Below are 27,237 nucleotides of genomic sequence, written 5' to 3'. Positions count from 1 at the left end.
GGCGTCTTTGACTCCTTTCTGGCATTTCCTGTTCAAGGTCAGGAGGAGCCAACAGGAGAGTCGGGCCTCTAAAGGCAGGAATGCACTGTATTAATCTGGGGAAAGGAGACCCCCATGGGGAGCAGCAGGAGGGACGTCCCTGAGTCCTGCTGCTGAAATAATAACAGGATTTGCAGGCACACAAACCTAGGGTTACCAGTTCAGGATTGTCCCAGACCCTGGGGCTTCGAGGTCAAAACCTGACAGCTGGGGACAGCCTTTGGTGATGTCATTAAGTGTGGCGCGTTGAGGACCCACAGCCCTTGCTCACAGCTTTTTATCTGAATACATACATACACAAACATATCACAGCATCTAGAGCAGGAATGGGCAAACTTGGGCTCTCTGGGTGTTTTGGACCAACTCCCACAATTCCTAACAGCCTCAGAGGGAAAAGCAAGGGGTCTGAGGTTGTTAGGAATGGTGGGAGTTGAAGTCCAAAACTCTTGGAGGGCTGGGTTGTTGTAGGTTTTTTCTGGCTATATGGCCATGTTCTAGAGGCATTCTCTCCTAACGTTTCGCCTGCATCAATGGCAAGCATCTTCAGAGGTAGTGAGGTTCACTATCTCACCTCAGTACCTCTGAGGATGCTTGCCATAGATGCAGGCGAAATGTCAGGAGAGAATGCCTCTAGAACATGGCCATATAGCCAGAAAAACCTACAACAATCCAGTGATTCTGGCCACGAAAGCCTTCGACAATTCACCTAGAGGGCTGATGTGCCCATGTCTTTGTCCTCTTGGATCTGGACACTTCAGTAAATCAAGGGATCATCTGCATACCCACGTTGTGGGAGTTGAAATCCAAAACACCTGCAGGGCCAAAGTTGGCCCATAACTGCACTAGAGCATAGGTTTACTTTAAATCTCTTTTCTGCCTCCTGAAGAATTCTGGGGTTTGTAGTTGAGTGAGGCTGAGGACTTGTGCAGCTGAGTAATTTAAAGGCCCCTCCCTAAACTACAAGTGCCAGATTTCTGCAGGAGGCAGAGATTGGATTTCAAGCGGATCCATGTTCTAATGCAGTGGTACCCAACCTTTTATGGACCAGAGACCACTTTGACCAGGGGCCACTGTCCAACGTTAGTACCAAAAGGGTTACAAATCAATTTTAGGTCAGCTCTAGATTCGGTTTAGTTATTTAGGGTGCTGATTCAGGAAATTGCATCAACTCTAGTTTCTGATACAGAAGATATGCCATCCAATAGTCACCATGTGGTCACCCACAGAAAACCATATTTAATAATCTAGAGCTGATGTGGTAGTAGTAATCCTTTGTGGGTAGTAAGTATCTCCCCTCCCGACATCCCCGTTGTCTCAGCACTATAAGGGCTTTGTGAAACCAGTCAATCTTTTTGCCACATGGTTTCGAGACAATAATGTGATTTGGCTAAAAAAGCCAATGAGATTTTGGCCTGCATAACAAGGAGTATAGTGTCTCGATCCAGGGAAGTCATGTTATCCCTCTAGTTAGCCTTGTTCAGAGCACACCTGGAATCATACTATGTCCAATTCTGGGCACTGCAGTTGAAGGGAGATGTTGACAAGCTGGAATGATCAAGGGTCTGGAGAACAAGTCCTATGAGGAGTAGCTTAAAGAGCTGAGCATATTTAGCCTGCAGAAGAGGAGGCGGGGAGGAGACATGATGAGGGCCGTGGATCAAGATGTGAGGGGAAGTTATAGGGAGGAGGGAGCAAGCTTGTTTTCTGCTGCCCTGGAAACTGGGACGCAATGGAGCAATTACTTCATACTACAGGAAAGGAGATTCCATCTGAACATTAGGAAGAACTTCCTGACTGTGAGAGCTGTTCAGCAGTGGAACTCTCTGCCTCGGAGTGTGGTGGAGGCTCCTTCTTTGGAGGCTTTTAAGCAGCGGCTGGGTGACCATCTGTCGGGCCTGCTTTGAATGCAATTGTCCTGCTTCTTGGCAGAATGGAGTTGGACTGGATGGCCCTCAAGGTCTCCTCCAACTCTACGATTCTATGATTCTATGAACAGTGTAGAGAGACATCACACTGGCAACGAAGGTCCACATAGTTAAAGCAATTGTAATCTATAGATGCGAGAGCTAGACCATTAGGAAGGCTGAGCAAAGGGAGATAGACACTTCTGAATTGTGGTGTTGGAGGAAAATTCTGAGAGTGTCTTGGACCGCAAGAAAATCAAACCAGTCCATGCTCCAGGAAATAAAGCCCAACTACTCACTGGAGGGAAGGATATTAGAGGCTGAGATGAAGTACTTTGGCCACATCATGAGAAGACAGCTTGGAGAAGACAATGATGCTGTGGAAAGTGAGAGGAAAAAAGGAAGAGGGACCGACCAAGGGCAAGATGGATGGATGGTATCCCTGAAGTGACTGGTTTGACTTTGAAGGAACTGGGGGTGGCCACGGCCGACAGGGAGCTCTGGCATGCGCTGGTCCAGGGGGTCATGAAGAGTTGGAAGTGACTGAACATATAAACAATATGCAGTGTAGTAATGGTGAGGCCACGGACCATATTTTCGTTCTTGCCGACCACAGGTTGGGAACTACTGCTGTAGTGTGATGAGGTTCACCTGGGCGAAGCCCTATATTGGTTAAAGTCTGGGATTTTGGCCTGCATGAATAGGAGCCTAGTGTCTAGATCTAGGGAAGTAATGCTACCCCTCTATTCTGCTCTGGTTAGACCACACCTGGGATATTGTGTCCAATTCTGGGCACTACAATTCAAGAGAGATATTGACAAGCTGGAATGTGTCCAGAGGAGGGTGACTAAAATGATCAAGGGTCTGGAGAACAAGCCCTATGCGGAGCGGCTTAAGGAGCTGGGCATGTTTAGCCTGAAGAAGAGAAGGCTGAGAGGAGATATGATAGCCATGTATAAATATGTGAGAGGAAGCCACAGGGAGGAGGGAGCAAGCTTGTTTTCTGCTTCCCTGGAGACTAGGACGCGGAGCAATTGCTTCAAACTACAAGAAAGGAGATTCCATCTGAACATGAGGAAGAACTTCCTGACTGTGAGAGCCGTTCAGCAGTGGAACTCTCTGCCTTGGAGTGTGGTGGAGGCTCCTTCTTTAGAAGCTTTTAAACAGAGGCTGGATGGCCATCTGTCAGGGGTGATTTGAATGCAATATTCCTGCTTCTTGGCAGGGGGTTGGACTGGATGGCCCATGAGGTCTCTTCCAACTCTTTGATTCTATGGAGACTTCCTGTGCCTGGGTGGTGTTACTTAGTCTTGATTCTAGTGTTTTTCAATACTAGCAATTCATTTTCATTGTTCAGATATCAGCCAGCATGCCAGTGCCTTAAACCAAGAAATAGTTTTCTGAGATCTACAGATATACTCACAGGAAGACCTCAGCAAGCCAGAATCCAAAAGTGGCAGGCTAAAACCCAGCACCTCAAGCCATGGCTGATACCAAATGAGAGGCTCCCTCCAGGGCACACAGAAGACTGGGCAACACGAGATGCAGAACCAATCTTAAGAAATGGGGCCACAAAACTTTGCTGTTGTGTTTGTGGGTTTCAATGTCTGGCCTAGTGATTGTCAGAGTGGTCCAGATGCCGTGCAGAAGGGGGTCAGACTAGATGGCCCTTGGGGGTCCCTCCCAACTCGAGGATGCGATGGCTGCCTCTCCCCTCCTCCTCCTCCTTCCCTCCCCCGACGAGGCAGCACCTGCGGCTCTCTGCCGCCCCTCCCCGTCCGGAGGCCGGTTGCCTGGCCATTGGCTGCTGGCTGGAGGGGCCGGCGAGTCCGGCTTGGGCTCCCATTGGCGGCCAGAGAGCCCGGCCCGGCCCCCGCTGGCCCCCGTTTTCGCCTCTCCCGGAGCGCCCCGTCCAAAAGGCCGGCGAGATGCGGGCACCGGCTCTGGGCGCGCTCTGCTTGCTGGCTTTGCTGGCAAAGGCAGCGATGGAGGAGAAGGAGGATGCTCTGGGGAGGCGCAAGAAGGAGCCCGCGGGGAGGGCCTCCAAGGCGGCCAGGTAAGAGGGAGGGAGGGAGGCAGGGAGGGAGCAGCCTTGGCCAGGGATGCTGCTCGTGCCACAGCCTTGTCCCAGGGCAGGAGGAGCGGCCACTTGAGTTCCTGCCCCAGCCAACACAAGCCTGCTCTTCTCATCAGGGTCGGAGGAGGGGATGTCAAAGCCAGGGTTGCTGCACAGACAGGCGCCTCTGTAGCCAATAGGTTTGTTTGACTAAAAACAATAATGGTTCAAACCCGTTTCGGATGATGGAGGTGGTTCCATTCTAAAGTCACAGGAAAAAATGTTCAAAACTTTTCGAAAGGTCCAAGACTTCTTTAATGGTTTGAAAGTGGGTGGTCTTTACTTTGAAAGTAGTTGTTTTCCTCCAGAAGTGGGAGAAAAGCAAGCAAAGGAAATTCTTTCCTTCTCTGGTTTAAAACTGGCTTCTCTGGCTTTAAAACTCTGGCTTTAAAACTGACTTCTTTGGCTTGAGCCAAGGCCAGGAAATTCCTTCCTTCCTTGGTTTAAAACTGACTTCTCTGGCTTTAAAACTGGCTTCTCTGGCTTGAGCCGAGGCCAGGAAATTCCTTCCTTTCCTGGTTTAAACCTGGCTTTTCTGGCTTGAGCTGAGGACAGGGACCAGAAGCGGGAAACAGCAAGCAGAGGAAATTCCTTCCTTCCCTGGCTTAAAACTGGCTTCTCTAGCTTTAAAACTGGCTTCTCTAGCTTGAGCCAAGGCCAGGAAATTCCTTCCTTCCCTGGTTTAAAACTGACTTCTCTGGCTTTAAAATTGGCTTCTCTGGCTTGAGCTGAGGCCAGGAAATTCCTTCCTTCCCTAGTTTAAAACTGGCTTCTCTGGCTTTAAAATTGGCTTCTCTGGCTTGAGCTGAGGCCAGGAAATTCCTTCCTTCCCTGGTTTAAAATGGGCTTCTCTGGCTTTAAAATTGGCTTCTCTGGCTTGAGCCGAGGCCAGGAAATTCCTTCCTTCATTAGTTTAAAACTGACTTCTCTGGCTTTAAAATTGGCTTCTCTGGCTTGAGCTGAGGCCAGGAAATTCCTTCCTTTCCTGGTTTAAAACGGGCTTCTCTGGCTTTAAAACCAGCTTCTCTGGCTTGAGCCAAGACCAGGAAATTCCTTCCTTCCCAGGTTTAAAACTGGCTTCTCTGGCTTGAGCCGAGGCCAGGGACCAGAAGCGGGGAAAAGCAAGCAGAGGAAATTCTTTCCTTCCCTGGCTTAAAACTGGCTTCTCTGGCTTTAAAACTGACTTCTCTGGCTTGAGCCAAGGCCAGGAAATTCCTTCCTTCTCTGGTTTAAAACTGGCTTCTCTGGCTTGACCCAAGGCCAGGGACCAGAAGCGGGGAAAAGCAAGCAGAGGAAATTCCTTCCTTCCCTGGTTTAAAACTGGCTTCTCTGGCTTGAGCCGAGGACAGGGACCAGAAGCGGGGAAAAGCAAGCAAATTCTTTCCTTCCCTGGTTTAAAACTGGCTTCTCTGGCTTTAAAACTGGCTTCTCTGGCTTGGGCCGAGGCCAGGAAATTCCTTCCTTCTCTGGTTGGCCATCTGTCGGGGGTGCTTTGAATGCAATTTTCCTGCTTCTTGGCAGGGGATTGGACTGGATAGCCCACAAGGTCTCTTCCAACTCTATGATTCTATGATTCTAAACTGCATTAAATCTGTAGTGTAGAGCAGGCATTGGCAAACTTATGTCCTCCAGGTGTTTTAGACTTCAACTCCCATCTTTCCTAACAGCCTCAGCCCCCCCCCCCCCCCCCGGACACTTAAGCCAAGTAGCAGGACAATTGCATTCAAAGCACCCCCGACAGATGGCCATCCAACCTCTGTATAAAAGCCTCTAAAGGAGGCATCTCCACTGCACTCTGGGATTGAGAGTTCCACTGCTGAACAACCCTCACAGTTAGGCATTTCAATGTGTTGTCAAAGGTTTTGATATGATTTTGGCTTAGGTGGCTGAATGGGAAAAGGAAAGGGCCTGAGGCTGTTAGGAAAGATGAGAGTTGAAGTCCAAAACATCTGGAGGGCAAATGTTTGCCCATGCCTGCTCTACACTACAGATTTAATGCAGTTTAGAATCATAGAATCATAGAATGACAGAGTTGGAAGAGACCTTGTGGGCTATCCATTCGAATCCCCTGCCAAGAAGCAGGAAAATTGCATTCAAAGCACCCCTGGCAGATGGCCATCCAGCCAAAGAAGGAGCCTCCACCACACTCCAAGGCAGAGAGTTCCACTGCTGAACAGCTCTCACAGTCAGGAAATTCTTCCTAAGGTTCAGATGGGAAACTTACTCCTTTCCTGTAATTTGAACTCATTGCTTCATTGTGTTCTAGTCAGTCCCCAGAGCAGCAGAAAACAAGCTTGCCCTCTTCAACAAGACATCCTTTTAAATATTTAAACATATCTATCATGTCTTATGAGCCCTCTGGTGGTGCAGTGGGTTAAACCGCTGAGCTGCTGAACTTACTGACTGAAAGGTCAGTGGTTTGAATCCAGGGAGGGGGGTGAGCTTCCACTGTTAGCCCCATCTTCTGCCAATGTCGCAGTTTGAAAACATGCAAATGTGAGTAGATCAAGAGGTACTGCTTCAGCGAGAAGGTAAGGTGCTCCATGCAGTCATATCAGCCACGTGACCTTGGAGGTGTCTACGGACAACTCCATCTCTTCGGCTTAGATGAGCAGCCCTCCACCAGTCCAGAGAGCACTGTGGACTCAAACAATGATGGATCTGGACCAAACTTGGCATGAATATCCAATATGCCCAAATGTGAACACTGGTGAAGTTTGGGGGAAATAGACCTTGACATTTGGGAGTTGTAGTTGCTGGGATCTATAGTTCACCTACAATCAAAGAGCATTCTGAACCCCACCAATGAGAGAATTGGGCCAAACGTCCTACATAGAACCCCCAATAGAAAATACTGTGTTTTCTGATAGTCTTTGGAGACCCCTTTGATATCCCTACGCGACCCACCCAGAGGTTGCGATCCCCAAGTTGAAAAACACTGCACTAACTGCACGTCAGCCTATCTTTGGTGCTGGATAACTGACCGTCCTGCTCATCAATGTATTTGCCACATTTCCCTTTTAAAAACCATTTTAGTTGGTGGCCATCACTACAACTTAGGGTCCTTCCACACAGCCAAATAACCCAGAATATCAAGGCAGGAAATCCCACGATACCTGCTTTGAACTGGGTTATCTGAGTCAACACTGCCATATATTCCAGTTCAAAGCAAAAGATTTAGGAATGTATTCAGCTACTAGTAGTCCCCTGCCACGTGTTGCTGTGGCCTAGTCTGGTGATCTGGAGAATAAAGTAATTAGAAAGGGTTGCTTTCTAATATATTTAATATCTTTATGCTTGTGGGTGAACGGTATTTCTTGTTGTTTCTTTGTCAGTGTTGATGTAGAGATTGTCTGGTTTACCCACTCTGGAACATGCAACATATCATTGTCCTTCTTTAGGGGTCCTTTTCGAATCTATGATACTATGTCTGTGTGTGTGAATCATACATATCTGTTTATATCTATGGCTGGATGGCTCTTTGTCAGGAGGGCTTTGATTACGTTTTCTTGCCTTCGTGAAGGGAGTTGGACTGAATGGGGGTTCTGTGTGGGAAGTTTGCCCCAATTCTCTCGTTGGTGGGGTTCAGCATGCTCTTTGGTTGTAAGTGAACTATAAATCCCAGTAACTACAACTCCCAAATGTCAAGGTCTATTTCCCCCAAACTCCATCTGTGTTCCTATTTGGGCATATGGAATATCCGTGCAAAGTTTGGTCCAGATCCATCATTGTTTGAGTCCACAGTGCTCTCTGAATGTAGGTGAACTAAAACTCCCAAACTCAAGGTCAATGCCCACCAAAACCTTCTAGTGTTTTCTGTTGGTCACGGGAGTCCTGTGTGCCAAGTTTGGTTCAATTCCATCATTGGTGGAGTTCAAAATGCTCTTTGATTGTAGGTGAACTATAAATCCCAGCAACTACAACTCTCAAATGACAAAATCAATTTTTTGAGTGATGGTCACTCCTCGGGTTAGTAGGTATCTTGTGGCCAAATTTGGTGACAATTTGTCCAGTGGTTTTTGAGTTATGTTAATCCCACAAACGAACATTACATTTTTATTTATATAGACTAGCCGTCCCCTGCCATGTGTTGCTGTGGCCCAGTCTGTGTATATGTGTTTTGTGTGTGTACATATGTGTTTATGTGTGTGTATATATTTGTGTATATATGTGTGTTTGTGTTTATATGTGTGTTTATATGTGTACATGCATATTGTGTATATGTGTGTGCTTGTCTATATGCATATTTGTGTGTGTATGTGTGTATGTATATGTATATGTATGTGTATGTATGTATATAAGTGTGTATATATATTTGTGTATTTGTGTGTTTATATGTGTACATGCCAATTATGTGTATATGTGTGTGCTTGTCTATATGCATATTTGTGAGTATATGTGTGAATGTATGTGTATATGAATATGTGTATATGTATATGTCTCTGCATGTGTATGTATGTATATATGTGTGTATATATATTTGTGTATTTGTGTGTTTATATGTGTACGTACATATTGTGTATATGTGTGTGCTTGTCTATATGCATATTTGTGTGTATATGTATGTGTATGTGTATATGTGTGTGCATGTGTATATGTATGTATGTGTGCATGTGTATATGTATATTTCTGTGTGTGTATATTTCTGTGTGTTTGTGAATATATATGTGTGTGTGTGTGAATGTGTGCATGTGTATATGTATATATTTGTGTATTTGTGTGTTTATATGTTTACATGCATCTTGTGTATATGTGTGTGCTTGTCTATATGCATATTTGTGTATGTGTATATGTATGTGTGCATGTGTATATGTATATTTCTGTGTGTGTATATTTCTGTGTGTTTGTGAATATATATGCGTGTGTGTGTGTGTGAATGTGTGCATGTGTATATGTATATGAGTGTATGTGTATATGTATATATTGTGTATTTTTGGGTTTTTTAAGTCTGTTCCGCTGAGGTTGTGTGTGTGTGTGTTTAGGGGTGATGGACACTCGTTGGCCTGTTAGGTGTCTTGTGTCCAAATTTGGTGTCAATTCCCCCAGTGGTTTTTGAGTTGTGTTAATCCCACAAATGAACATTACATTTTTATTTATATAGATGTGGAAGGGGCCCCAGACTCATAAAATTGGCCTATCCAATTCAACCCCTTGCCATGCAAGGAAATACCATCCAAGCATTCCTGACAGATGGCCATACGGACTCTGCTTTAAAGCTTCCAGAGAAGGAGACTCATCTGCACTCTGAGGCAGCATATTCCGCTGCCAAAGAGCTCTGGCAGTTCCAGATGATGGATAAGGAGGATGTCTTCTCATCATTCCTGAGTCTTCCACCAGACAACTGCAAGGAGGAACAACACCCCCCTGGGATTCTAGTATCATGATGGAATAAACAGAAAAGCCTCCCACCCCCTATTTGATGGTAATGGCTATCCTTTGGGGTGGGGGCAGACTCCATATCAAGGTGCCATGGGTGCCACCTGGGCTCCCCTGCGGCCCATCCACCCCCTGCCGTCTTGCCCCCTTCCCTTTCCTCTTCCACCCCCCATCCTCTCGCCAAACATCTAATTCCTGACATTCTTGCCCTGACCGGGACTTGAGTTACTAAGTGGATTTGCAGCAGCCCCACATGCAGATGGAGGGGCGGAAGGAAAGAGGGCCTTTGCTGGGGTCTCGGCGGGAGGAGAGAATGCGGGGGAGAAAGAAGAAGAAGAAGAAGCAGAAGAGAGTGATGAGGGAGGGGGGAACTCCATGAGGGAGGGGAGCACTGCAATGATACATCCCACCTTGAATACTCCATAGACGCAAAGAGAGTGCCATAGCTGGCTTGGAAAAGGAACATCCTCTAAAAGACCCCCATTAGATCCCCACACACTTCCACCCCCTCACAACCCTAGCAGCACCTGGTCTCCATCCTCCACCGGCTGGCTTGATTCCTGATGCAGCCAGATGAGCAAAACATCCAAGCGCACTCCCCTGAGCATGTGCAGAGAGATTCTTCTGCACATTAATCACTAGGTGGAAGTAATAATAAGACGCTTACTGTAAGGTAAAGGTAAAGGTTTTCCCCTGACATTAAGTCCAGTCGTGTCTGACTCTGGGGTGTGGTGCTCATCTCCATTTCTAAGCTGAAGAACCGGCGTTGTCCGTAGACCTCTCCCAGGTCATGACTGCACGGAATGCCATTACTGTAATAGAGGGCTATCCTGAGCTGAGAGGTTTGATGGGACGTTATTGAACTTCTCCGCTTGCCTGGACTCTGAAACCTGTCAAGATGCCAAGAGAGACCTTGCTCAGACCGAGTCAATGGTGAGAGGTCAACTTTGGCCAAAGCAAACCTGCATATTGAGTCCTTTGTCAACCAAGGAGTCTGAGAAGAGACATGATAGGGTAAAGGTTTCCCCTGATATTAAGTCTAGTCGTGCCCAACTGGTGTTGTCCGTAGACGCCTCCAAGGTCAAGTGGCCAGCATGACTGCATGGAGTGCCATTACCTTCCCGCCGGAGCAGTACCTATTGATCTACTCACATTTGCAAGTTTTCGAATTGCTAGGTTGGCAGAAGGTGGGCCTAACAGAGGGATACCACACCACTCTCTGGATTCGAACTGCCAACCTAATTTACAACACCATAAAACTCTTCAGCAGTGTGCAAAAGAACGAGAAAGTGCTCCATCGGTGACACAAGTGGATGGTGAAGCGACAGCTCCTCCGGTGGCCGGAATTCAAAGCATAGCCTCATGAAACTGGAAAGTTAAATAGCTTCTGTGTGTCTGTCTATATATGTTGTGTGTCTATGGCATTGAATGTTTGCCATGTATATGTGCATTGTAATCCACCCTGAGTCCCCTGCGGGGTGAGAAGGGCGGAATACAAATAATAATAATAATAATAATAATAATAATAATAATCTTTATTTAATACCGTGCCACCATCTCCTCAATGGGGACTCGAGGCTGCTTACATGAGGCCAAGCCCAACAGCATATTACAATAAAGTAAAACAAAAACACAATAACAACACAGTAAAATACATACAACATATGAGTACAAAGACGATAAAACAAAATCATACACAGTTAAATAACAACATAACATAACATAACAATGAGCGGGCCACATGTGCAAGATAAAAACTAAGATACTAAAAATACTAAAATTAGGATGAGATAGGGATGGAGTAGATTGGGTTGTTGTAGGTTTTTTGGGGCCATATGGCCATGATCTAGAGGCATTCTCTCCTGACGTTTCGCCTGCATCTATGGCAAGCATCCTCAGAGGTAGTGAGGTCTGTTGGAACTAGGAAAAAAGGGTTTATATATCTATGGAATGACCAGGGTGGGACAAAGGACACTTGTCTGCTGGAGCTAGGTGTGAATGTTTCAACTGACCACCTTGATTAGCATATAATGGCCTGACAGTGCCTGGAGCAAACTTTTGTTGAGAAGTATTAAAAAACTCTAAAATTACAACAGCACAACAACAGAGATGAAACGAACAAGGACATCTAATCACCTCTCAACAAAAGTTTGCTCCAGGCACTGCCAGGCCATTATATGCTAATCAAGGTGGTCAGTTGAAACGTTCACACCTAGCTCCAGCAGACAAGTGTCCTTTGTCCCACCCTGGTCATTCCACAGATATATAAACCCTTTTTCCTAGTTCCAATAGACCTCACAACTTCTGAGGATGCTTGCCATAGATGCAGGCAAAATGTCAGGAGAGAATGCCTCTAGACCATTGCCATATAGCCCGAAAAAACCTACAACAACCCAGTGATTCTGGCCATGAAAGCCCTCGACAATACATGGAGTAGATTGTTTGTGGGGGAGAAACTGTAAATAAAAATACTGTAAATAAATAAATAAAGATCTATTCAGAGTGGCATGAGCTCCTGCTGTTAGCCCCAGCTTCTGCCAACCTAGCAGTTCAAAAACATGCAAATGTGAGTAGATTAATAGGCACCGTTCCGGCGGAAAGGTAACGGATCTCAGCTTATTTTGGGGGCGGATTACCGCAAGCTGGTATCACTTTTGGCCGAAAATAAATAAATCCCTCGATGGCTTCTGCTTCAACTTGGTGAGATTTATTCTGGAATATTGGCTTCTCTTTCTCACCACAACGGCTTGGATCTCACTATCCGCTGCCATTCTAATTTGCTCGATAACATGTTCAGGAGATTGTGGCCTTGCTAGGTTCGTGGTGGATGCTCAAGATGCATGGCTTGCACGCTCCTCACGTGCGGCTGCTCACCTCCAAGGATCAGGGGAGGCAGGCCAGTGGCGTTGGCAAACGCAAAGGCCAAACGGTTTGTCCTCTTTCTCTGCACCGTCTGCTAAAGTCATTTTGAGGGAAGGGGCACGGGTTCCAGATGGAACTGTTGATGACATCAGGCGCTCCACTTGCGTTGGAAGAAGCCAGACCTGTGCTCCCAGCCCACTCCTTGTTGGCTCCGTATTTCCTCTGACACTTCTGGTTTACTCCAGTGTTGCCTACCTCCGTCACCCCTTAAATAAATGGGACCAAAGCCCAGGAGGATCAGTTAGCAAGATCTAACCAGCTGCGATGCTTTGACGTCTCCTTCCATTCTCTCATGCTTGTGCGCGCATTTTCCCTGTCTGCTTCCCTCCTTTATGTATGTGTGGATATTCCTCTGGTGAGCTGCCCACTTCACTGCCTCTCCTCTTCTTCCCAATCTCTTTCCTTCCAGACCCAACACCTGTGGTGAGACCTGCTGCCCCGGCTGGTCCCTAGGTCCCAAGACCCGGAAGTGCACCAAAGGTAGGAAGTGATGAGAAAGGAGACAATATACATTTCCAGGGTCTGGGCACATTGTCTTGTTCCAAAGTGGGATTTTCTCCCACGTATCATACAATCTGAACAATTGAAATTTGTCGAAAGTTATTTTTTTAAAGGGAGAAGAATATACAATGTTGCAAATATATAATAATATTTATTTATTTATTTATAATATTTATATACCGCCTTTCTCACCCCTAGGGAGACTCAATAATAATAATAATAATAATAATAATAATAATAATAATAATAATATCGAACTGCAAAGACTCTGGCACAAAGCAGTCAAGGTGGTCCCAGTGGTGATCAGCACACTGGATGCAGTGCCTAAAGACCTTGGCCTGCACTTAAACACAATCGGCGCTGACAAAATTACCATCTGCCATTTGCAGAAGGCCACCTTACTGGGATTTGCATGCATTATTTGCCGATACATCACACAATCCTAGACACTTGGGAAGTGTCCGACGTGTGATCCAATTCAACAGCCAGCAGAGTGTCTGCTGTGGACTCATCTTGTTGTTTTTCAAATAATAATAATAATAATAATAATCTTTATTTATACCTCGCTGCCATCTCTCCAGCGATACATGATTACAGCAACATAAAATCTAAACAACAAAACAACATCACAATAAAATAAATAAACCCATCAAGTAAAATAAACAGTACAAAATAACATAAAGGAAAATGTATACATTTGGGGCAGTGATCGGCAATGAAACAACTGATAAAGGCCAAATAAAACATAAAAAGGAGGCCTTAAAATGCAATATTTAAAAGAAGGTCAGGGAAAAAAATGCCCCCCTGGTGTTTTGTTTTTTCCCCGTGTCAGGAGCAACTCAAGAAACTGCAAGTTGCTTCTGGTGTGAGAAAACTGGCTGTCTGCAAGGATGTTGCACAGGGGACACCCGGATGTTTGAGGTTTTACCATTCTTGTGGGAGGCTTCTCTCATGTCCCCGCATTGGGAGCTGGAGCTGACAGAGGGAGCTCATCCACACTCTCACCGGATTCAAACCTCTGACCTGTCGGTCATCAGTCCTGCCAGCACAATAGTTTAACCCATTGCGCCACCAGGAGCTCTTGGTGGTGCAGCAGGTTAAACCGCTGAGCTGCTGAACTTGCTGCCTGAAAGGTTGGAGGTTTGAATCCGGGGAGCGGGGTGAGCTCACGCTGTTAGGCCCAGCTTCTGTCAACCTAGCAGATCAAAAACATGCAAATGTGATTAGATCGATAGGTACCGCTTCCTCGAGAAGGTAATGACGCTCCTTGCAGTCATACCGGCCACATGACCTAGGAGGTGTCTATGGACAACGCCAGCTCTTTGGCTTAGAAATGGAGATGAGCACCACTCCCCAGAGTCGGACACGACTGGACTTAATTTCAAGGGGAAAACTTTACCTTTACTTAAGAAACAATGCTAAATAGAAAAGTGAAAAACAGTAGCATTAAATATTTATATTGCAGTGTTAGAAACTATCATAATATGGTAATATCTTTAAGACTGAGGCTGGATCTACACTGCCATATAACCTAAGCTGCTTCTACACTGTCATGTAAAATCCAGATTATTTGCTTTGAACTGGATTATATGGCAGTGTAGACTCAGATAATCCAGTTAAAAGCAAATAATGTGGATTATCTGCTTTGATAATCTGGGTTATATGGCTGTGTAGAAGGGGCCCTAATATTATACTCCAGATATTTTTGTGTCAGGAGTGACTTGAGAAACTGCAAGTTGCTTCTGGTGTGAGAGAATTGGCCATGTGCAAGGACATTGAATCTGGGGAGAGGCGGATGAGCTCCCTCTATCAGCTCCAGCTCCTCATGCGGGGACATGAGAGAAGCCTCCCACAAGGATGATAAAACATCAAAAAATCATCTGGCTGTCCCCTGGGCAACGTCTTTGCAGACAGCCAATTCTCTCACACCAGAAGCGACTTGCAGTTTTTCAAGTCGCTCCTGACACGACATGACACATCCAAGGGACACCTGGATGTTTCTGATGTTTTACCATCCTTGTGGGAGGCTTCTCTCATGTCCCTGCATGGGGAGCTGGAGCTGACAGAGGGAGCTCATCCTCACTCTCTTCAGATTCGAATCTCCAACCTGTCGGTCTTCAGTCCTGCCGGCACAAGAGTTTAACCCATTGTTCCACCGGGTTCTCTGATTATATGCTTTGAACTGGATTATACAAGTCTACACTGCCATATAATCCAGTTCAAAGACAATAATCTGGGATTAGAAACTGGATTATATGGCAGTGTAGACAGAGCCTGAGATAGCATTCTGCACCGACAAGCTGTTTCCGCTGCACAAAATTGAGCTACCTTGGCTGTAATCTCAGAAGACCGATTAACCAAAAGGTCGTCAATGTAAAACATTTCCGATCTCCCTGGTATACTCTGTAAAACTAGATGAATAAAGGAGTTCCGAAGGTTAACGATAGGGCTGTACAATAAAACATGACCCCAAAGTGTGAACCTTCTCTGCCTCACAAGGATGTTATCTTGTTATATCTTTCCACCAGTTATATGTATTTATTCTATTTTAACAACATCTACCCAACAAACACATCATCAAAGGCTTTCATGGCCGGAATCACTGGATTGTTGTAAGTATTACGGGCTGTATGGCCATGTTCCAGAAGCATTCTCTCCTGACGTTTTGCCTGCATCTATAGCAGGCTTCCTCAGAGGTTGTGACGTCTGTTGGAAACTAGGAAAATTGGATTTATATATTTGTGGAAAGTCCAGTATGGGAGAAAGAACTCTTGTCTCTTTGAGGTAGGTGTTAATGTTTCAATTGGCCACCTTGATTAGCATTTAATGGCATTGCAGCTTCAAAGCCTGGCTGGTTGCTGTCTGGGGGATCCTTTGTTGGAAGTTGTTAGCTGGCATGGTAAATGATGGTATGAAGAGGCAGATAATAAAATTATTATTGGGTTGCTGTGAGTTTTCTGGGCTGTAGGGCCATGTTCCAGAAGCATTATCTCCTGATGTTTCGCCTGCATCTATAGCAGGCATCCTTAGAGGTTGTGAGGTCTGTTGGAGACTAGGAAAATTGGATTTATATATCTGTGGAAAGTCCAGGATGGGAGAAATAACTCTTGTCTGTTTGAGGTAGGTGTGAATGTTTCAATTGGGCACCTTGATTAGCATTTAATGGCATTGCAGCTTCAAAGCCTGGTTGATTGCTGCCTGGGGGATCCTTTATTGAAAGTTGTTTGCTGGCAAGGTAGTTGATGGTAGGGAGAGGTGGGTAATAAAATTATTATTGGGTTGCTGTGAGTTTTCTGGGTTGTATGGCCATTTTCCAGAAGCATTCTCTCCAAACGTTTCGCCTGCATCTATGACAGGCATCCTCAGTGGTTGTGAGATCTATTGGAAACTAGGAAAATGCAGTTTATATATCTGTGGAATGTCCAGGATGGGAGAAAGAACTCCTGTCTGTTGGAGCTATGTGTGAATGCTTCAACTGGTCACTCAAAAACAGGGGAACTCCAGACAAGAAACAATTGGGGACAGCTAATCACTTCTCAACAATGAATTTGCCCAGGCAGTAAGATGCCATACCTTGAAACTGCTAGACCATTAAATGCTAATAAATCCAATTTTCCTAGTTTCCAACAGACCTCACAAACTCTGAGGATGCCTGCCACAGATGCAGACAAAATGTCAGGAGAGAATGCTTCTGGAACATAGCCATACAGCCTGAAAAACTTACAATAACCCAAATTAAATATTGACTTTCCCGCATCTCAGACCAAATACGTCAATATGAAACTATAGTAAGCTTCTCATTACCACTTAATTGATGTTTACATTTCTGCTTAATAACCAAGCAATACACAAGGGTTTCTCTTTAATGAAAGTAGACAGTTTGTCCATCGCGGACATTACAAATAATTCCAGTCTTCTTTTGTTGGGAGATCAGTATTCTTCCATTTAGGGGCATGTGGGAATCTGGAAGCCGCAAATAGACATAGAACGCATCAGCATCCTGACAGTTTTCATTATTTTGCCTGAGCAAAGATGAATACTTGCATTAGAAGAAAGTAAAACCCCTAAAAGTTTTTTGAGACTTTAGAAGAATGGATGCAAAACACAATTGTTACACCAATGCAAATATATATATATATATTGGGTTATTATTTTTGGATTGCAGTCAATTTCTAGAAGGCATTGAAACAGGAGTAGGAACCATGAGTAAAGTAAGTGTAAAGGTTTTCCCCTGACATTAAGTCCGCATTATCATAGGATGTCTATGCCCCACACCACTGGAGAAATTAGACGGGGACGAGAGATAGGGCCTTCTCGGTGGTGGCTCCTCGGCTGTGGAACACCCTTCCCGTGGACATTAGACTGGCTCTTTCCCTGATGATATTCCGCAGGAAATTAAAAACTTGGTTGTTCAAGAAGGCGTTCGAACAAGAAATGCAATGATTGGTAATGACTATAGGAATGGAATAACGGAAAATGATATTGGATTGTGGTTTGGACGATGAGACAACGTTGAATGGTTTTCATAGTAATGTATAATGCTTTTTGTATAATGTTTTTGCATAATGGATTGAGAATTGTTTTTATACTGTGTTTTGAATTTTGTTTTTCCTATGTTGTTTCCTGTGAGTCGCCCCTGGGCTGAGAACAGCGGTATATAAGCAAAGTAAATAAATAAATAAATAAATAAATAGTCGGTATTATATTAATATAATATAATGTAATATAATATATTGTATATACATATAATATTTATAATATTGTAATGTAATGCAATATTATAATTATATATTTATATTTCATGTAATATTATTAATAATATTACAATATAATGGTATAGTACAATATAGTAATATTTAATACTGATATTGTACTATGCTAATAACATAATATAATGTGTGTGTGTGTGTGTGTGTGTGTGTGTGTAGAGTAAGCCGCTCTGAGTCCCCTTCGAGGTGAAAAGGGTGGCATATAAATGTCGTAAATAAATAAATAAATAAATATTGCACCACCTGACATCCGCTAGGAAGTAGCAGCCAGCAATAAAAGGACCAAGGTCCTAACATCTTCAGACCATCCTCTGTTCAGATATCAGACAGCATGCCAATGCCTTAAATCAAGAAACAGCTTCCCAAGTAACACCTCAGCAAGCAAGAGTCCAAAAGTGGCAGGCAAAAACCTGGAGCCTCAAATCAGTGGCTGAGACCAAATGAGAGACTCTCCTTGGCACATAGAAGAGTGGATGACCTGGAAGGCGCTGAACAGACTGCACTCTGGCACCACGAGATGCACAGCTAACCTTAAGAAATTGGGCCACAAAGTGAAGTCCATGACTTGCAAATATGGAGAAGAGCAAACTACAGACCATTTACTACAATGCAGTCTGAGCCCTACCCACATGCACAATGGAGGATCTTCTTATAGCAACACCAGAGGCACTCCCAAGTGGCCACCTTCTGGTCAATGGACATTTAGTATAATGCTAATTTTTTAAACTTTGTTTTTATGCATCTTAATTGTACCTTCAACTTGCTTCTGATACGATGAATAAATAAATAGTGCCTAGTATTCATTGGTGCTTTCCCACCCAATTACAAACCAGAACTTTGTTTGTGTTTTAAATAATAATAATAATAATAATAATACAAAAAAGCATTTGACTCACTGCCACATTGTTGGATTATCAAATGTCTAGATGTCATCAGAGTTTGTGAAGATATTAGAAATTTCACCGAAAATGAACTTGCGATGAAACAATGGAAAACTGAGTTGTTCGTGGGCAACGAAAGCTATGGAACTGTTAACATCAAGAGAGGAATTTTCCAGGGCGACTCACTGTCACCACTGCTGTTCATTATTGTAATGATCCCACTGTCAGTAAATCTAGAAAAAACAAACCTAGGTTACCAAACAGCAAGAAATTCACCAAAAAATCTCGCACTTGCTGTACATGGATGATCTAAAGCTTTATGGAAAATTAGAAACTGAAATCGAGTCACTGACCAACACAGTCAGAATCTTTAGCACTGACATCAGTATGGAGTTTGGCCTAGACAAATGTGCCACAGTGGCATTAAAGAAAGGGAAAATTACACACAGCGAGGGCATAGAACCCTGGGTGAAATTGGAATAGCAAAAGTGTATTTATGAGAAAGGAGCCCCAAGAAGGGGGAGCAGTGGGGTTTGGCCTTCATTAAGGACACTAAATTAAGTTAATTCAATTAAATTAAATGCATGTTAGCTGTGCCCTCAACTCGCTTCTGACACGATAAATAAATAGTTCTTGGTGATTTCAGTGGGGTAGATGGATAACAATGTGTAATTGCACTTTGCACATGCATTCAAGAACTTGATTCTAAAGATACCTAAGTAATACCCTGCATGTTCTCTCCTCCCAAAGCTTTAAAGCATCTTGCAGGTCCACTTTCTGCCTGTAGGTGGCAGCAGCTCCTTAAGCTATTTTCAAAGATTTTGGGTTTCTTTTGCCTCCCTTGTAGGACATCTTCAAGGTTGCCTTTATAAAAGGTGAGCAAAGTGAAGACCTGGAATCATAAGGTTGTTTTTTTTCTTCCCAGCACTTCATCCAACTTCTCAAGGAACTATAGGGAGCAATTGGGTGGCTCGCAGGGTCTGGTTAAGAAGATAGCAAGGAGACAATCACGAGAATGTTTTTATGGCTTTGTACGGGTTTTTATATTTTTATATTTTACACAAATGTTTTTAGCAGTATTTTACGATTGTTTTATTTGTTGAGGCATCAAATGTTGCCAACTGTGAACTTCCCTGAGTCGCCTTCGGGCCAACAATGTGATGTGGTGGCAAAAAAAGCCAATGGGATTTTGGCCTGCATCAATAGGAGCATAGTGTCTAGATCCAGGGAAGTCATGCTACCCCTCAATTCTGCTTTGGTTAGACCACACCTGGAATATTGTGTCCAATTCTGGGCACCACAATTCAAGAGAGATATTGACAAGCTGGAATGTTTCCAGAGGAGAGCGACTAAAATGATAAAAGGTCTGGAGAACAAGCCCTATGAGGAGAGGCTTAAGGAGCTGGGCATGTTTAGCCTGAAGAAGAGAAGGATGAGAAGGGATATGATAGCCATGTATAAATATGTGAGAGGAAGCTACAGGGAGGAGGGAGCAAGCTTGTTTTCTGCTTCCCTGGAGACTAGGACGAGGAACAATGGCTTCAAACTACAAGAGAGGAGATTCCATCTGAACATGAGGAAGAACTTCCTGACTGTGAGAGCCGTTCAGCAGTGGAACTCTCTGCCCCGGAGTGTGGTGGAGGCTCCTTCTTTGGAAGCTTTTAAACAGAGGCTGGATGTCCATCTGTCAGGGGTGATTTGAATGCAATATTCCTGCTTCTTGGCAGGGGGTTGGACTGGATGGCCCATGAGGTCTCTTCCAACTCTTTGATTCTATGATTCTATGATTTTATGATTCTATGAGAAGGGCGGCATACAAATATGGTAAATAAATAAATAGATAGATGGATAAATAAATAAATAAATAAATTTAAGGTGATAATTCATCTGCTTGATGTGTTTCCTCTCCAACAGCTATCTGTACCCCTCGATGTCGGAATGGGGGGCAATGCAAAGCCCCCCAGCAGTGCACCTGCCGCCCAGGTTTCGCAGGATCCCGCTGCGAATTCACCGTTTCCACTACCACGTTGGCCCCGCGCTCCCCTAAACCTCAGCTGAACTCGATGGTCTTGCGCTGGCAGCCTCTGACGTGAGTTGGGATGAATGGGAGTGGGGCATGGATCAGACCTTTTCTCTCTTGCTGTCCCCACTTGCAAACATCTAGCTGGAAGGGTCATTTAATGCAGAGGTGGGGATTGCACAGTTCACAAGAGACCCCAAAACTGTGAGTGCCTCTACACCAGGCATGGGCAAATTTGGACCCACCAGGTGTTTTGAACTCCAACTCCCACACTTCCTAGCAACCTCAGGCCCCTTCCTTTTCCCCCTCAGCCGCTTAAGCCCGACCACTTTGTAGCCCCATTTCTTAAGGTTGGCTCTGCATCTCGTGGTGCCAGAGCACAGTCTGTACAGTGCCTTCCAAGTCGCCCAGTTTTCTGTGTGCCCAGGGGGTAGTCTCTCATTTGGTATCAACCATTGATTGGGATTCTGGGTTTGAGCCTGCCACTTTTGGACTCTCACTTGCTGGGGTGTTCCAGTGAGTGTGTCTGTAGATCTTAGAAAACTATTTCTTGATTTAAGTCGTTGATGTGCTGGCTGATACCCACACAAGGGATGAGCTGGAGATGTCTCTGCCTTGGTCCTTTCACTATTGGCTGCTACTTCCCGGCAGATGTCAGGTGGTGCAATACCGGCTAAACAGTGTAATTTCTCCAGTGGTGTAGGGCACAGACACCCCGTGATAATGCGGCATGTCTCATTAAAAGCCACATCCACTGTTTTAGTGTGGTGACATGTGTTCCACACTGGGCATGCATACTCAACAGCACAAGGGCAGATGTCTTCACTGTGTCTGGTTGTGATCCCCAGGTTGTGCCAGTCAGCTGTCGTATGATATTATTTCTAGTGCCCACTTTTTCCTTGATATTCAGGCAGTGCTTCTTGTAGGCCAGAGCACGGTCTAGAGTGACTCCCAGGTATTTGGGTGTGCTGCAATGCTCCAGTGGGATTCCTTTGCAGGTAATCCTCAGAGCTCAGGATGCTTGTCTGTTCTTAAGGTGAAAAGCACATGTCTGTATTTTAGATGGGCTGGGAGTCAGCTGGTTTTCCCTGTAATAGGCAGTAAGAGCACCTAGAGCTTCGGAGAGCTTCTGTTCAACCATCTCAAAGCTCCCTGCTTGAGCGGTGATGGCACGATCATTAGCATAGATGAAACTGTCCCTTCTGGCAGTGGTTGGTCATTTGTGTAAATGTTGAACATTGATGGGGCGAGCACGCTCCCGAGGCAGGCCGTTCTTCTGTTTCCGCCATCTGCTTCTCTGGCCCTGTAACTCAACAAAAAAGCTCCTGTTTTGTAGCAGGCTTCCTATGAGGCGGGTGAAGTGGTAGTTCTTTGTGATATTATACATGTTTCTCAGGAGGAGGCAGTGGTTTACAGTATCATAAGCCGCTGACAGGTCTATGAAGACAGCTCCTGTGATCTGCCGCCTTTCAAAGCCCTCTTCTATGTAAAAAGTAGTAAACAACTGTGTTTGAAATAGCATTTCAGGGATTAACGAGACCGTGAAACATGAGGATTGGGACAGCATGTGATGGCCAAGAAAATGAACACAATCTTTGCATCAGAAAGACGAAGGAATGTGTGTGCCTCATTACCTTGGGAGTGCTTGAGCTTTTGCTTTGAGGGTGTTTATCTAAAGCCGGGACGGGGATCACGTGGCTCCCCCAGATGTTGGACTGCAGTGCCCAACAGGCTTAGCCAAACTAGCCAAGGGTCAGAAATGCTGGAAGTTGCAATCCAACAAATTCTGAAGGGCTGCATGATTCCTTGCCCCGGTTTCAAAATGTTGATGAAGAACAGGATGATTTGGAGAGTTGAATGAACTGAAATAATTATTAAATGATGTAACGAGTTGCTACATCTGGATAGCATTCACACAAGGGCTCTTAAATGAGTCAGTGGTTAATTGCTGATTGTTTCAGTAAACAGACTGTAATTTTGGGTTTATGGCTATAACTTTTGAACAATATCCTGCTTAAGGATTCTTTTGCTTTGTGTTAACTCGGGTCTCTGTCGATTGCTTTCTGATGCCTTGGTTCAAAACCTGATGGACTCTTGATCTCATTAGGAATTACCTTTTTGTACTTTTGCTGCTTCTTTTTGGACTTTTTCCTTTAATACTTATCTATATACCGTATATACTCGAGTATAACCCGACCCGAATATAAGCTGAGGCACCTAATTTTACCAAAACAACAACCCTGGGAAAATGGATTTACTCAAGTATAAGTCAAGGATGGGAAATGCAGCCGCTATTTGTAAATTTCAAAATAGAAATAGATGCCAATAAAATTACATTAATTGAGGCTTCAGTAAGTTAAAAGTTTTTGAATATTTACATAAAACTGGAATTTAAGATAAGACTGCTCAGCTCTGATTAAACCATTGTGACCTTCAACGTAAATGTGCTTGCATATCCTTCCAATAAAAATAGAGTAAAATAATAAAGGTAATAATAATCTATATAAATAAAAATGTAATGTTCGTTTGTGGGATTAACATAACTCAAAAACCACTGGACAAATTGACACCAAACTTGGACACAATACTTGTATCAGGTCAACAAGTGACCGTCACTCATAAAAACACCGAAAAACACAGCAGAACAGACTTAAAAAGCCAAAAAATAAAAATACATTACTACACATGCTCAAAACCACATTTATACACATATGCACAAATATATACACATACATATACACACACAAAACACATATACACAGACTGGGCCACAGCAACGCGTGGCAGGGGACAGCTAGTAGTAGTAGTAATAGTAATAATAATAATAATAATAATAATAATAGAGTAAAATAATGGAAATGTAATAATAATAATAGAGTAAGATAATAAATGTAATAACAACAATAATAAATAGAATAAAATAATACATCTAATAATAACAACAACAATAATACATTTATTATGTGCTAGCCGTCCTCTGCCACGTGTTGCTGTGGCACAGTCTGTATGTATGTGCTTTGTGTGTGTATGTGTGTGCATATATTTGTGTATATGTGTGTTTGTGCATATATATGTGGTTTTGTGCATGCGTTGTAATGTATTGTTTTATTTTTTGGCTTTAGAAGTCTCTTCTGCTGTGTTTTTCAGTATTTTTATGAGTTATGGTCACTTGTTGGCCTGATAAGTGTATTGTGTCTAAATATGGTGTCAATTCGCCCAGAGGTTTTTGAGTTATGTTAATCTCACCAAACGAACATCACATTTTTATTTATATAAGATTTATAACAGAATAAAAGAATAAATAACCTTGACTCGAGTATAAGCCGAGAGGGACTTTTTCAGCCTAAAGAAAGGTCTGAAAAACTAGACTTATACTCAAGTATATAGAGTAAATAAAAATGTAATGTTTGTTTGTGGGATTAACATAACTCAAAAACCACTCGACGAATTGACACCAAATTTGGGCACAATACATATATCAGGCCAATGAGTGACCCTTCACTCATAAAACACTGAAAAACACAGCAGAAGAGACTTAAAAAGCCAAAAAAACTAAAATTATATTACAATGCATGCTCAAAACCACATATATATACGCAAACACACATATACACAAAACACAAATACATACACAAACATTTGCACACACAAAACACATATACACAGGCTGGGGGCAGCTAGTTCATTAATAAACTTTTACTTATTTGATTATCTGAACATTGTGTGGTGTTGGGCAAAAAGGTGTTCGAGGGCTACAGTGCAACCGCAGTGTATACTCATATAATCCAGTTCAAAGCAGATAATGTGGATTATATGGCAATGTAGAAGGGGCATATAGTTATATCCCAGTGTGATTAATAAATGTGAAGGTCAGGGATGGGTCTGTGCAACCCAGATGCTACATATTCTTCCCTACTCTTGCCATACTGTAGGTGTATCCGGAAGAAGGCAAGATCTGGGCTGCCCCCTCATTATTGAAATTTTTTTTTGTTGTCGTGTCAGGAGCTACTTGAGAAACTGCAAGTCGCTTCTGGTGTGAAGAATTGTCCATCTGCAAGAACATTGCCCAGGGGATGCCAGGAAGTTTTGATGTTTTTACCATCCTTGTGGGAGGCTTCTCTCATGTCCCTGAATGAGGAGCTGGAGCTGACAGAGGGAGCTCACCCACGCTCTCCCTGGATTCAAACCTACAACCTGTGGGTCTTCAGTCCTGCCGGCACAGGGGTTTAACCTAAGGAGCCCCTGGTGGCGCAATGGGTTCAAGCCCTGTGCCGGCAGGACTGAAGACCGACCGGTCGCAGGTTCGAATCCAGGGAGAGGCGGATGAGCTCCCTCTGTCAACTCCAGCTCCTCATGCGGGGACATGAGAGAAGCCTCCCACAAGGATGATAAAAACATCAAATCATCCAGGCGTCCCCTGGGCAACATCCTTGCAGACGGCCAATTCTCTCACCAGAAGCAACTTGCAGTTTCTCAAGTCACTCCTCACACGACAAAAAAAAGGGGGGGGGTTAACCCACTGTGCCACTGGGGGCTCCCATTATTGAAAGATGGGAAATCTCAAAAAGGAGCATCTGAGAATCTCGGGCAGAAGAAAGCATCCTCATGGAAGCAGTGGCACCCTAGATCCCTCTTTGCCTTCTTTTTCAGAGTGGCTGAGCTCCAAACGGTGCTGCAGAGGCGAAAGGCTTTGGATCCCTCTGAGAAGATGGCCGTGATCCTGGCACAGCACCTCGCCTCTCGTCCTGACGCTGCCAGGAATGGCCCCCCTGGACACGCCGCCCGACCAACACGAAGGCCCCACGGTAACAGGGTACAGGCAGAGTGGGTGAGGCATGTGGAAAGCAGTGTGAGACAGAGAGGGAGGTTGGGTTTGGCGTGGTATCCAAATGATCACACAGTTAAGATAAGCCAACGTCCGTATATTTTCAATATGCAGGGATCTAGGGGCTAAGACTCCCAGTATGCCCTGCTTTAAAGAGCCAAAAGACAGCAGATTCTGTCTGATCATGGAAGCTAAGCAGGGTTAGTTCTGGTTTGTAATTGGGTGGGAGACCACTAATTAATACTAGGCACTATGTTTTTATTTATCATGTCAGAAGTGAGCTGAAAACTTGGCATTATGCTAAATGTCCTTTGACCAGAAGCTGGCCACTTAGAGTGCCTCTGGTGTCTCTGTGAGAAGGTCCTCCATTGTGCATGTGGCAGGGCTCTGGTTGCATTGTAGTAGGTGGTCTGTGGTTTGCTCTTCTCCACACTTGCATGTCATGGTCTCCACTTTGTGGAGGTTAGCTCTGCATCTCGCGGTGCCGGAGAGCAGCCTATTCAGCGCCTTCCAAGTTGTCCACTCTTCTGTGTGCCCAGGAGGGAGTTTCTCATCCGGTCTCAGCCATTGATTGAGGTTCTGGGTTTTAGCCTGCCACTTTTGGACTCTTGCTTGCTGGGGTGTTCCTGCAAGTATCTCTGTGGATCTTAGGAAGCTGTTTCTGGATTTGAGGTGTTGGCATATCCAAATAGAGGATGGGCTGGGGATGTCAATGCCTTAGTCCTTTCATTATTGGCTGCTACATCGTGGCAGATGTCAGGTGGTGTGATACCAGCTAAGCAATATAATTTCTCCAGCAGTGTAGGGCGTAGATATCCTGTGATAATGCAGCATGTCTCATTAAGAGCCAACTCCACTGTTTTAACATGGTGAGATGTTTTCCACACTGGGCATGCATATTCAGCAGGAGAGTAGCAAAGCGCAAGGGCAGATGTCTTCACTGTGTCTGGTTGTGATCCCCAGGTTGTGCTAGTCAGCTTTCATATTATATTATTTCTAGTGCCCACATTTTGCTTAATATTCAAGCAGTGCTTCTAGTAGGTCAGAGCACGGTCCAGGGTAACTTCCAGATATTTGGGTGTGCTGCAATGCTTCAGTGGAATTCTGTCCCAGGTGATCGTCAGAGCTCGAGATCCTTGTCTACTCTTAAGATGAAAAGCACATGTCTGCATTTTAGATGGATTAGGAATCAGCTAGTTTTCCCCATAAAAGGCAGTAAAAGCACCTAGAGCTTCAGAGAGCTCCTGTTCAACCATTTCAAAGCTCCCTGCTTGGGCGGTGATGGCACAATCGTCAGCGTAGATTAATCTCTCTATCCCTTATAGATGGATTAGGAATCAGTTGGTTTTCCCTGTAATAACATGAGAGAAGCCTCTCCACAGGATCGTAACACATCCGGGCATCCCCTGGGCAACGTCTTTGTAAACGGCGGATTCTCTCACACCAGAAGCGACTTGCAGCATGCAGCTAGGCACTGTAGGGTATATTTCAGAGGAAGGAATTGCCAGAATTCTCTCTGACTAGTCCTTTCAGAAGAAAACACTACCAAATGTATGGAGTTGTCATAAGTTGACAGGTGGCTTAAAGGTATAGTGCTGTAAGCAGGTTGGACTGAAAGCAATGGTGATCTTGTCATTTCTTTGACCAAAACTATTGCTTGTCATCTGTTTGCCTTCTTGCACAGATACTAAGATACAATAAGGCTGGTATTTCAGTCTACAAAGGGACATACAGACACACTCCAAATGAGAACAGAGACTTCTCTGTTGACGGTGGGAAAATGAGAGCAGTATGCATTCTCTTCAACATGCCAGACTTCCAATTCCTGCTGCTGGGATGATAGTTATCTTGCTCTGGATCAATCTGTTACAATAGTGTTTCTCA

The 27,237-nt window shown here is 44.3% G+C and overlaps 1 protein-coding gene across 1 annotated transcript in view; it reads left to right on the top strand.

Moving 5' to 3' along the window:
• Positions 1-3,637: 3,637 nt before the first annotated feature.
• LOC137095340 (latent-transforming growth factor beta-binding protein 4-like) overlaps positions 3,638-27,237 on the top strand; it is a 93,552-nt gene continuing 69,952 nt past the window's right edge. Inside the window, 6 exon segments of the mRNA XM_067461876.1 lie at positions 3,638-3,663; positions 3,665-3,818; positions 3,821-3,999; positions 12,767-12,837; positions 20,423-20,597; positions 25,179-25,333. Of these exon segments, the coding sequence (XP_067317977.1) occupies positions 3,638-3,663; positions 3,665-3,818; positions 3,821-3,999; positions 12,767-12,837; positions 20,423-20,597; positions 25,179-25,333 (760 nt within the window).

This window comes from Anolis sagrei, chromosome Y, assembly GCF_037176765.1.
Source record: "Anolis sagrei isolate rAnoSag1 chromosome Y, rAnoSag1.mat, whole genome shotgun sequence".
In the NCBI taxonomy this organism is placed as follows: domain Eukaryota; kingdom Metazoa; phylum Chordata; class Lepidosauria; order Squamata; family Dactyloidae; genus Anolis; species Anolis sagrei.
This window is presented reverse-complemented; position numbering and strand designations above follow the sequence as displayed.